Source organism: Ceratotherium simum, chromosome 6, assembly GCF_057802395.1.
Source record: "Ceratotherium simum simum isolate JZ-2026a chromosome 6, ASM5780239v1, whole genome shotgun sequence".
NCBI classification, from domain to species: Eukaryota; Metazoa; Chordata; class Mammalia; order Perissodactyla; family Rhinocerotidae; genus Ceratotherium; species Ceratotherium simum.
In genome coordinates, this window is record NC_141905.1 from 16,359,865 (window position 1) to 16,372,201 (window position 12,337).

Genomic DNA, 12,337 nt, shown 5'->3' on the forward strand with positions numbered 1-12,337 from the left:
TTGTCTAGACTAAACCTATAAAGTGCATTCAGATCTTTGTCTTTTAAAACTTTATCAGTGAGCTTGTTTCTTGGTGAGCCCGAGTCTGTCCCTTTCTTTTCTTCTCTGTTGTCCTGGACAGCGTGGGAAATTAACAAGTACTTTATGGATGTGGTTCCCTGGTCCTGAGAGATAGATGATCTAATTAGTTTATGGAAGGTAATCTTTCATAGCTGGGGCAAGTTAATATAATTTTTGAGTCATCTTGTGGGTAAAGGGCAGATAATAAATAAGAGTTGGAAATTTACATGTATCTAGAATACCAGGATTAAGTTTGGACAGCTGTAGTAATAAAAAGAAGCTTCTTTTAGCTCGAGCCCACTAATAGGGGTTCCTGTTGTAAGTGGAGTTCTAGTACTTTCTATAGGGAGCTGATTCCCGGTTGTGGAAGTTCAGTTCAGTTTAGATATTACCTTCAGTGTAAGTTTTATTTTCTCTCCTCCTTGCATCTCTCTGAGGTTGTAGTCTCTCCCCTCAGTCCTCACTGCCACTGTCTGTTTTGCACCATCCTCTCAGCCTGGGTTACCTCAGTGACCTTCTAACGGGACAGTGCTTTGGGGCCCACTTCCCAGCAGCCTCCCTCACTCATTTACCCTCCACACTGTGACTGAAAGCTTCATTATTCAGCTGATGTACCAGTGACCTCAATGTCCTTTACCACAAAAGTTTATTCCTAATTGGCAAATAGATATTGTGTATGCCTCATGCTGTTAATTGGAAATAAACTTTAGAAGCATAGGGTTATGCTATTTGGTGTGGACGCACTGTTGTTAAATTCACCATTCTTTGACCTAGTGAAACTTTCTCCACGTTTCTTTTATTCAGATTTCTGTCATCTGACTGGTTCCTTAGCAAGACTCTGGGTTTTTTAACAAAGATGTACAGGGATTGTCAATGTGAAATGGAGTCACTTTTGTCTCTAGTTGCCATTATATATATTTTTATGTCTAGATAAATGAAATCATTCTAGTATAGTTTAATTGCTGGAAATTGTGTCCAAGGGAAAATGTGTTTCAATGTTATAACTCAGCTTTTTTAACCCATAAAATATCTGAGTGTAATATAAATAGTAGCATAGAACGCATCTTGTTGTACAACAGTGTTGTGTGTGAGACCAGCTATGACGCCTGTCCTCTCATTCTGGGCCTGTCTTATTAAGCACACAGGGGCACGGTTCCAGCCTTTAATAACTTGGCCAGCCTGACTTGAGCCCTGCCTAAGAAGCATTTGTTTGGTGGTATGTTCCACTTAAGCCAGATCTTTTTTTCATTGTGTTCTTTCTCCTTTACACCTTTTAAAATTGGCTTCGTACTTCTCTGCATTGTGCCAGTTAGTGAATATCAAATGAGGATTGTAGTTGGTAGCAGCAGCGTTCTGTTAGAGCAGATGTTCTCAGTATTGGAAGGATGAGAAACTGCAATAGTATACAGGTAGTAGAGGGACAGTTTTTAATTAAAATCTTAGCAATGTCACCACAATGGTGTTGCTTTGTTTCTTCATATGGATGCACTGACTTTCATATCCCTTTTTTCCCAACAGGACTGTGGAAACAACCAGCTTTGATTTATTGCTAAAGACAGATGATGACTGTTACATAGACTTAGAAGCTGTATTTAATAGAATTGCCCACAAGAATCTGGATGGGCCTAATTTTTGGTGGGGAAAGTAAGTTAAACATTGTTAGCCCATTGGTGTTCATGTACCTGATCAAATGTAATTAATTTAGAATGAAATATACAAGTTATTTTTCATAAGAAAAATGTGGTTGAGACAGGAAATTTCCCTCTTAGGGTCCTGGGTTACAGTATTTTATTAATCTATAATTAGAGGAAAAAAAACTTTTAAATGAAAAACCTCAGGCTAATGTAATGAAGGAGGGAAAACGATGTGACTTTTATCCTCATGCCCTAGAAAGAAGTGGTTCTCAAATTAGAAGCTACTGTACACTTTATGTTAGAATAAATTTGTGACACATTTCTGAAACCATTTTCTGTTTCTTCAGGAATGCAATATGGATTAGTGGGTTTTTTTCTTAAATATACATGCACAAGATGATCTGGTACTTTTCAGTAACTCCACAAATGCAACTTTGAGAGAATTTAATATACTGATCTTTTATATAAAACACCCACTAGATAAATAATTCCTTTCCTTAAGACTAAAAAATTATTTTCTCATTCTTCTTTCCTTGCTTTTACAGTTTATTCCTTTGTAGGGATAATAAAAGAGTCAAGGTTAATAGTGGTAGGAGATGTGTCCGACACAAAGAAGCCAATTTATTTTGCATCTCAGTTTCAGATTGAATTGGGCAGTTGACCGAACGGGAAAGTGGCAGGAGCTGGAGTACCCCAGTCCTGCTTACCCTGCCTTTGCCTGTGGGTCAGGGTATGTGATCTCCAGGGACATCGTCCACTGGCTGGCCAGCAACTCGGGCAGATTAAAGACGTATCAGGTAATTAAGGATTTCTGACCTAAGAGCACACTCATCAAACCAAGTTTCATCAGCCCAATGTTCCATCCTACTCCATCACTGAAAGCAAAGCCACCTTACCTTGGGGGAAAGCATGTTATTCTTTCTGTATAGGAATCACCCCTCAAAGGTTAGGGATCCACTCCTATCCCTCAAATCTTGGCTCTAAATTCTATTCCTAAATCTTTTTTGAGCCTACTTATTATGTCTTCAGCCTGTATTTACAAGTATAGTCACTGGAGGAATGTAAAGATTTATATCATAAGAAGGAAGACTATAAGCAAGTGCTTTCTTTTTTGCTGATTCTGGTGATAGCATCAATAAACAGCTCTGCCTAGTTTTTAGATCCACTGGTTAGTGCTGGAAGTTTAAGGTCCACGAGAAGAGTGCTGGGTACTCGCTGTAGTGTGTGTAGTCTTATGTCATTGTGGTGTGTGCGTTTCATGTTAACAGCCACTAGCTTTGACTTTGTGTATCAGCGTTAATACATGTTTAGCATTTCATATTAGAATAATTACAAGTAGAAAGATTATTTATTATGGGAATGGGGGTGGCATTATCTTTACAGATGAAATAGCATTTACACTTTCGTATTTAAACTTTGTGGGGCATGTATAGGGTGAAGATGTAAGCATGGGCATTTGGATGGCAGCCATAGGACCTAGAAGATACCAGGTAAGCAAGTCTGAGTGGGGCTGGCCTCAGGGTTCTGAAGAGTTGAGGGAGTGAGGTTTCTCTATCCAACCTTGGGCAGAAACGATGACTTGAAGATTTTCTAGCATCACAGCTGTGTTCTTGATTTAGTTCACAATAATCCACCTAGCTTCTCATACAATATTTTTCTGAGTTCAAACCAAAAGAAAATGTTTTGAATGGAAGTGCTCCTACCCACAAAGAAGAATTAGGTTTTTATACATTTGATTAGAAATTCTTTGCAATTTTAAAACTGTAAGAATCAGCTGACTTAAGTTTCCAGCAATGTGGTTGGTCCAAGGACCCTTCAACCCTTCTGACTGATGCAAATAAAACACTGGATAGATATTATAAGGCATCTTGTAAAATACACTGATCGCTGAGCCAGAAAAAAAATGAATCTGCAGAGACTGGAAATGGAAAATAGGAGCCCTGGGAAGAAAGCGAGCCAAAGCTGGCCTTTGCCTCCAAGATTTCTGTTGAATTCTGGATTCTTGTAGCGTCTGCTTTGGCCTTAGAAGGTGCAGGGGGCAGAAGGAACGTGCATTGCCTACCAGAGTAGGAACCCTGCATAGAAGCACCTGGAGCCTGGCGCAGTGCACCCTCGCTTCAGAGGTGAAGAGAAATAAACCCGGATCTACTTGGTCAACTCTGATAGTCCTGTTCCTTTGTCCCCTTGTTTCAGTCCCATCTTGGATTTACTTAACATTGAATATAATTATTTTTTGTGTCTGATAACTGTGATATCTGTAGCCTTTGCAGATCTGATTCTGTAGTTTGTTGTTTCTGCAGACTGTTGCTCATGGAGTTTGTTTCCGGGTGCATTAAGAGACATTTTTTTTATTGTGACCTCCTGTTCCTTGGAAACTGAGGTCTGTATTCAAAATGCATTCCTACAGAGAGGATTTACATTTTTGATGCCATGCACCTAAGGGCATTACCATCTTTAAATTTCCTGCTTAGGACTTTGGGGGCTCCAAAGAATATGACTCCAGCAGCATGCCCAAGTGCAGACTGGTTCCAGATGCTGAAGGGAGACCCCTTTCCATCCTACTCAGGGTCAAGGCTGAGACAGACAAGCCTCCTTTGTATAGTTTTGTTTTCTTAATAGACCCCCTGAGGCTCTTGCCCCTCAGGGGTCCTGGCTCTCTGTGGGACTCTCTGGTCAGTCCCCTGTCTGCGGGCCTGGCCTTTTAAAACCCAGCGGAGCCTTCAAGGCACATGCTGACTCCAGCACCCTCTACTCTCCAGTTTCTTCTCCTTTGCCATCAGTTCAGCCATGCTTTGAAAAACATTTCTGATTATATCCGACATTTTTATGTTCTCTAATTGAATGGGTTTCTCTGGATCCGTATTCTGCTATATTGCTGGAAACAGAAGCTAGTTCATGTAGCTGGGAAGTAGGCTGGTGGTTAAGAACTTGGGCTCAGGAGTCTGACAGACCCTAATTTACTCAACTTACCAGCATCACTGTGACCCTGAGCAAGTTACTTCGCTCTTAATTTCATTTTCTCATTTGTAAAAGGGAAATAATTTCTACCTCACAAGGTTATTGTGAGAATTAAAGTGGATAATGTTTATAAAGCTCTCAGTACAGTCCCCAGAATATTGTACGCGTTCCATCAGAATAGTTGCTGTTATTCATAACGCTGTATAGCCACCTTTTCTCTAATAGCAAAAATGAAACTCTCCATTTGTGGTTTCCGAACTTTCTCTTCCTGGAGCTCCCTTTGCTAACTCTTAATGCACATCTGCACAGTTTCTGTATTCTACGGCCACAGCCCCACAGACGACGAGTGGGTTCACACATGGAGTTGTCTTTGAAACAATTTCAGCTTCACTGGAATATATAAGCCGCCTGTATGCATGCTTTCTATCTTTCTTCAAGCAGTGTCACAGCACCCAAATCAGCTTTTGTTTTGTTTCTCAACAGGACAGCCTGTGGCTGTGTGAGAAGACTTGTGAAACAGGAATGTTGTCTTCCCCTCAGTATTCTCCACAGGAACTCACAGAACTGTGGAAACTGAAGGAATTGTGTGGTGATCCTTGTCAGTGTGAAGCAAGATGATAATGATTTTAATTCGCAGTGTTTAAAGATCAGGGTAGGCGAATGATAATCTAAGTGTAAATCTGAGGAAAGCCCAAGGTTTGGCAATAGATGATAGGGTCTTTCAGGATAGTTCTAGGCCTGGCACTTGTACCTGTAATCCTTGTGGTATTTCTTAACATTTGCACAAAACGTCTTTTTTAAAAATCAGCTGATACTGTAGCATAAGAAAAATTTTACTTACATACTGGAAGATGATTTGAAAAATACCAAATTGTTCATAAAAGAAAAGATGTTTCTAAATCCTGATGCATCATTTCTAGTTAGTAATTCATGACCTAGCATTTTTGGTTAAAACTTGGCCTAGTTCAGAAATCTTGAGTAATAATTGCGAGTTTGAATTTCAACCTGGATTGCAGAATAGCTCTCTATAGCATAATTAGGATAATTAAGGGCCAAAAACAATCATGTGATCACTTATGAGCAGTGGTCACTTATACCAAAGCTTGCGGTTTCGGGAAATAATGTCAGATTTTGTGGATCTCTGAATGAAGTAGGCAACTTGAACTTGAAAAGGAACCAATATAATTCTCAGTTCTGGACCTTGGTTTTAAAGTTCATTTATTAAGTGGACTAATTACCCAAGTTTTCTTTTGCTATTTAACATAAATCCTGAAGGTCACAGTTTTCAGTACTCCTTATTTTAAAAAATGCTAAATTTTTGTGAATATAAGTAAAATCAAATACCTCTCAGGGTTTTAGTGCCATAGGGAAGGCTATTTCTAAATAATTGACACTTTGAAAGAATTAACTTTGCTTTCCTCCTATCGTTGCCTAATGTTTACCTACTATAAGTGAGTTTCGATCAGAGCTGGTAATCTTCTATGGAAGAATATATGCTCAGTTTAGGTATAACTGTAGGGAAAAGCATGTAATTAATTTTTGTACTCTAAAAATAGTGTGACTGAGAAGAGAAATCATAACATATATGTTATACATAGTAGAGGATGTACCTCCCTAAGTTAAGGGATAGTTCCCAAAATGACCAACCAAATCATTTTAGTAACCTTTTAAACTAGTAGTATCCATTAAACTAGTAGAAAATTCCATTAAAACTGGTCTTATGACAGACATTAACTGTGTTCAGATTTTATTAGACTAGCTAGGGTCTATTTAATATTTAAATCTTCACATAATGAAATGCAGTCATGAACTATAAAATAAATATGAAATAAAATCAGAAAATCATTAGTAGGTGCAAAGCCTTTATTATTGCTGTTATATATAAGCCTAGAAATGGTCTCTTCCCAATGAAAAATACAACCTTTTCTATACTTAGGGCAAGTTGTAAAACCTTATTTTTTGACAGTAGAATTGTTTCAATAAATCATTTATTTCTAGCGAACCCCAGTAACAATAAACAAACAGTCTAGTCTCTGAATTTTATTAGTTGGCTGTTACCATCGCACTAATAGACAATCTCCACTTTCCACAGAATAAAACTGTAGTGACTGTTGGTCATTTTCTAGTTCAATTTCTCTGCCCGGCATCTAAAATGAGAACAAAGGGTTGGGGCGGGGAGGTGACTAAAACAGATCTACAAAAGATGTTTTATATACTCCCTGCCCCTCAAACAGAGATGTATGGTTTCCATTTAGAATCAGTGTGAGACTTAGTTCCCCACAGTATGACATGCTATTAAACTAAGTTTCACTTCATATTTTCTGGGCAACTTACTTTGGGACTTTCATAGGACAACTGAAGTTCTGACACAGGAACTTTGAGAAGACGTGACAGCAATCCTTTCACCTTTTGGATTGTCATGGAGTCTATCAATCAAAGAAAAGAAAAACCATGAATTCTCTCAAACGAGTTACCTGTAAAACTAGCTCAGGTGACAAGACCACAATTGCAATGACAGCTGTAACTGTTGTTTCACTGTATCAATTTACCTGAGTAAATGATTAGGGAAAAGGCTCGCCTATCCTCATGGACCCACACGATCACGGTTTCACACCACGTTACCTGAGTCACTTGGGAAGCTGTGGGAAATGGAGCCAATGTTTGACCTAAGTGCCCTTTGACAATGAGTTTTCATACCATTTCAGTAGTGTTTAATATTTCCTCCTTAATTGGAATGAACTAGAAATCATATTCTCTGCATAAAGGAATAAATGTAAGTGAAATCATTAATTTTTTACACCTCTGTGATTACCTACTTACGAATTACTGAAAGAAAGGTGGAGTGGGGCTCAGGCGTCCTAAGGACGTATCTCACCCTCTCTGGCCTTACTTTCCTCCTGTAAAGTGAGGGGTAGACTAAATGATCTACAAGCTCCCTTCCAGCACTACCCATCTGTAATTATTATAATGTGTAATTGCGTTCGACACACACGTACAGGTGACCACCAGGCATGGGAATGTAACTTAATGAGTAAATGCTTTGGTTTGTTCAGAAAACACTATGAACTTCTTTCCAAAGATGGGTTGTGGTAAATATTGGATATTTTGATTATGAGAAATATAGTTTCTTTGAAGCTTTAGCTGGAGGTACAGCAATAGTGTGGTGTTCCTACAAATATCACATGTATTCAAACAAATATTTTTCTATCAAAAATCATTTTTGTAAAAGCTGTGTTTTTATGCAACTTGTGATAATAAATGTTATCTTTATTTTAGAATTAAAAATGACCCTTTCTTTATGTTTTGAATGTAGATACTTAATAGACATTTATAATTTTAATTACCACAATTTGCTCTCTTTTATGTATGAATATGTTATAGCTAATCTTGTCCTTTCAAAAGATTTAGGTGGACTGGCTTTCATTGTTCAGAGGGTGGTTAGTGATGGGTTAAATAACTCCTGCACACCAGGGGAAAATGACACATTCCTAAGCCAAGCCAGAAACAGAAAGTTTGGTCAGAAAACAATTCTAATAAATCTGCCCACCCGCACTGTGTCTATAGAAGGAAGTGGCAATCTGCATGTAATCTAAATAATATTACCATTTTTAATATTAAAGTAACACATGATTGTCTTAACATTCAGAAAGTGTAGAGATGGTTAATTAATTATCTTTTTGCCTTCCTAAGACCAATGTTAAAAGTTTAATGGTTATAGTTCCAAGTTTTTTTCTGTTTATATAAGGATGTATAGGTTTCATAATATATATTGGTCTACAACTCATAGTTCTTTATTGTATAGTGGTACATCTTTTCATGCTGCTTCCTCTAGACCAGCACTGTCCAATACAGCAGCTACCTGTGGTTATTGAGCACCTGAAATGAGGAACTTTTTATTTTATTTCAATTTAATGAATTTAAATTACCACATACAGCTGGTGGCAGCCATACTGGACAGCATGGCTCTAGACCTATTTCCTTCTCTTTAATGGTCATGATATTGCAGCATATAGTTCTACCAGCACTTACTCAACCATTTCCCCACTGGTAAACATTTAGGTTGTTTTTACTTCTGCCATTACAAGTGCTGCAAGGTAGAATGCTTAGTCACAGCATATATGTATTTTTTGCTTTTTATACCAATTACCACATGACTCTACCAAAATATATACTGATTTTCCATGCCAGCTCTACATGTTATTGTCTTTAATTTTTGCTACTCTGATGGGCAAAAAAATGATGTTGCAGTATTTTACATTTGTTTACCATTTTTCTTTTTAAAGGATATTTATGTTAGTGGTTAGATATTTACAGCATGTGACATAAAAATTAATAGTAAGAACTGTTGTAATCTGCTGGCTTACTACTGAATTTAGAGAATATAGGACTCAGATTCTGAATAGCTTAAAGCAGTAATTATTACATATAATTTCTATGGATGATTCTCATCTCTGCTAGTTCTACCTGAAGATTAATAAAAATCAGAGCATGAACATGGTGGGTATTTCAATGGGTAACTGAATCTCAGAAGAACTGGGACACACTCTGATACACAGTATAGAAGAGGAGAGGGTGAGGTGCACACCCTCACCATTAGCCTCAGACCCCATTCACACATACACCCAACCACAGTCCTTGACTGATGGATCTGAGTGCCCTCCTGGAGGAAGCCCTGAAAAGGAAGCTTAACACAGGTCTAATGATAACATTCTTGAGCAAATATTCCTTAGTGGTAACATGCCCACAAATTGATTTCATGTATCTGGAAAGTAAAAGGAAAAATGCAGACATCCAAAGCCAATTACATTAACAAAAAGTTCTGGTCCTCTTTCACTTGTCTGTCTCCAAGAGTGCATGAAGGGGCAGCCACTAATTTTAATTCATCATTATATAACAGTAGCAAAATTACATATCACAGGAATAGAAATTGGATTGTTAGTAAATAAAAATGGAGTAATAACTGGTAAATCAACACATGACAGTTAACAATCAGAAAGGTACCTCTGAACACAACCAAAGCCTTCCACGAGCAATACCATGATAAGCTTTTTTTTTTTTTTGTGAGGAAGATCAGCCCTGTGCTAACATCTGCCAATCCTCCTCTTTTTTTGCTGAGTAAGACTGGCCCTGGACTAACATCCATGCCCATCTTCCTCCACTTTAAATGGGACGCCGCCACAACATGGCTTGCCAAGCGGTGCATCAGCGCGCACCCTGGATCCGAACCGGTGAACCCTGGGCTGCCGCAGCGGAGCGCGCGCACTTAACCACTTGCGCCACGGGGCCGGCCCCCATGATAAGCTTTTTATTTGATAAAAACTAATTTAAAAGTCAATGTGAATTTACAGCACTGACAGGCAAACAAAGAAAAGTCTTTTACTAGATGATATATTTTATTTCTTCTTCAAATCCTCACTGCTCTAAAGTTAACTTGTTTATATTTTAGTATTTAACTGTGAATCAAGTTTAATCTTGAGAATTCAGTCTACTCAAAGATACAAACTGTAATTTAACTTTTCTTTTGAGTGGAAGTTTAAGGTAATTTACACTGATCTAATTTGATGACACAAAAGTATTTATTTTCCAAATAAAACTAATTCACTTCCAGTAGCACAAATGTTTAAAGTTCTGAAGTAGTTTTTTCAAAAAAAACCATTTCAGTGTGTCCATTAAAAGACAGCGTCTGAGAGCTGCTTCTGCAGGGACTCCTGGTTGGTAAGGAGTAGAATGTAGGAAAAGTCACAAATGTCCCAATAACTCACAATTCAGTTCACCAGGACGTGTTTCCTGTTTTATGACGAGATGATAAGACAGACTTCAAGCCCAGTGCAACCGTTTCTCTGGACAAGAGAAACCCCCAGAGCAACAATCTGAGAACTGAACAGCAGTGGGCTTGGGAGAGTCCTCCGAAAGGCTAAGCCTTCAAGCTCTCGTGCCTTTGGCTAAAGATGTAATCATATGCAAGGGCTTCCTATTTTAACAAAATTTCTCTAGATAAGCTGCTAAAGTTATGGGAGACTTGAACTTGGAGGGGGGGTGGTATTAGCATGATTGATTGTATTTTAGAACATAAAAGACTAGAGAAAACCTGTAAGCTCTCAACGGCCACACTCAGATATGAAAGAACTATTTTACTTCCAGCCAACTCATACCCAGGCCCATGACTTGAGAAGTCTAAGGAAGGGAAAGATAGACTCATTCTTCTTACCTGGCAGTTGTTTCTCTAGGACATTCTGGCCAAGTTGATTAGGATATTTTATCTTCAGTGCTTGAAGGGAAAAAGGAAAAAGACTTAACTGAGACCTACTGTAATAATGATTTAAATTACACGTGCCAGTTAACAGGGATTGCCAACTGATGGAGCTGTTCAGTACAACTTGGCTCAAATCTTTATAAAGGAATAGGTCTTACTGAGGTTTAAAATTCCTTCTATTAATACTTCACAGAATTACTAACAGCAACAAAACAACAAAAATAGCTTGACCAACATGCTGTTGCTTCCTTTTTCCCCTTAGTACTTCTTTCCTGACAATTTAGCTAGGTTTTCAAGTGTAAGAAAAGTCACAAATTTCCAAATCACAATTCAGTTCACCACTCAAATACTTTCCACATTTACAACACTATTAAATGAGTTTAAAGCAAGTGAATTGCTAAAATGTTCAATATAAGAATTTAGACATGTTTGAGAAGTCATCATTTCTTTAAAATTCGAAGTACTCCTTTAGGTACTTAAACAATCTCTATTATTAGGTCATCACTATATGTGACAGCACCTAAGGACTCAAATACAAATAAGCTGTCTTTGAATTTGGGGTCCTTACTTAGTAGCTGGTTTTTCAGCAAAAATGGTTGTTGTGTTTTGAGTTCCTCATCTTCAGGTGCACCATATTCTGTTTAAGAAGAAGTGGAAAAGGATGAAAAATAAACCAAAGGCAACTGTAACGAAAAAAAATGTATAGGTAAGTATCAACATAGCTTTTTCCTTTCCCAGGATAAACCTAGCAGCAGCTGGTATGCTAACCTGGGATCTGCTTCCTTTTATTCAGTTACTTGTTTCTTTGTTTATTTTTAGGAGGGATGGACAGCAACCACTTCCAAACATGGAATCCTCCATCACCTGTGTATTACATCACTGATCCTCAGTGTCCTGACTCAAAATAGCAAGATGAGGCTGTGCTTTCAAATACTTAAAACATTCATTCAAAATTTCACCTTTGGTAACAGTTTCCTTTCTTTCTGCGTCCTGAGAGAGAAAGCTGGTACTACCTGGGACATGACTCACAGGACACCTTCACCGAGTTTCAGCCAGATGGTACAATGCTAGGCCAGGTGCTCAGTACCACCACTGCACACCAGGTTCCCCGCCTGGAACAGCAGCCTCAATATAAGGATGTAAGGAAGGCAGTGCTCTTCTCTTGCTCTAACTTCTGCTAGGCCAACCGGTGACAACATTTCTATCAATACCCCCAAGTATCTGAGCTTTTGTCTTCTAGTATTCTTAGCAGTGAAACACTGAGCCATACCTGCAGGGCTGCCTTAGAACCTTCCCTTCCCCACCCCCAAATGATTTAGAATTCACCTAAAGTAGCCAGGAAATTGGGCCAGCTAATGGAGTAATTTGAAAGCAATTCCCACAGGCAGCTTTTCTTCCTTAAAGATAATGTTTCAGCCTGAAGCATTTATGC

General features: G+C 38.3%; 2 protein-coding genes across 8 annotated transcripts in view; one reads left to right on the forward strand and one right to left on the reverse strand.

Moving 5' to 3' along the window:
* The window catches only part of B3GALNT2 (beta-1,3-N-acetylgalactosaminyltransferase 2), a 51,885-nt gene extending 43,934 nt beyond the window's left edge, over nucleotides 1-7,951 (forward strand). Inside the window, exons 9-13 of one of the 2 annotated variants that reach the window (XM_014788949.2) lie at nucleotides 1,579-1,704; nucleotides 2,332-2,491; nucleotides 3,128-3,184; nucleotides 5,136-5,304; nucleotides 7,003-7,951. In XM_014788949.2, coding sequence (XP_014644435.1) covers nucleotides 1,579-1,704; nucleotides 2,332-2,491; nucleotides 3,128-3,184; nucleotides 5,136-5,270 — 478 coding nt within the window. In that variant the 3' untranslated portion in view covers nucleotides 5,271-5,304; nucleotides 7,003-7,951. Of the gene's footprint in view, nucleotides 1-1,578; nucleotides 1,705-2,331; nucleotides 2,492-3,127; nucleotides 3,185-5,135 lie in introns of both variants that reach the window. The other variant, XM_004432388.2, reaches the window with a different exon arrangement.
* Nucleotides 6,502-12,337, reverse strand: part of TBCE (tubulin folding cofactor E) — an 83,892-nt gene continuing 78,056 nt past the window's right edge. For all 6 annotated transcript variants that reach the window (XM_087431925.1, XM_004432387.3, XM_087431926.1 and 3 more), the window contains 4 exons: nucleotides 11,474-11,542; nucleotides 10,861-10,920; nucleotides 6,987-7,078; nucleotides 6,502-6,799 (listed from right to left, as the gene is read on the reverse strand). In XM_087431925.1, coding sequence (XP_087288051.1) covers nucleotides 6,707-6,799; nucleotides 6,987-7,078; nucleotides 10,861-10,920; nucleotides 11,474-11,542 — 314 coding nt within the window. In that variant the 3' untranslated portion in view covers nucleotides 6,502-6,706. The remainder of the gene's footprint in view (nucleotides 6,800-6,986; nucleotides 7,079-10,860; nucleotides 10,921-11,473; nucleotides 11,543-12,337) is intronic.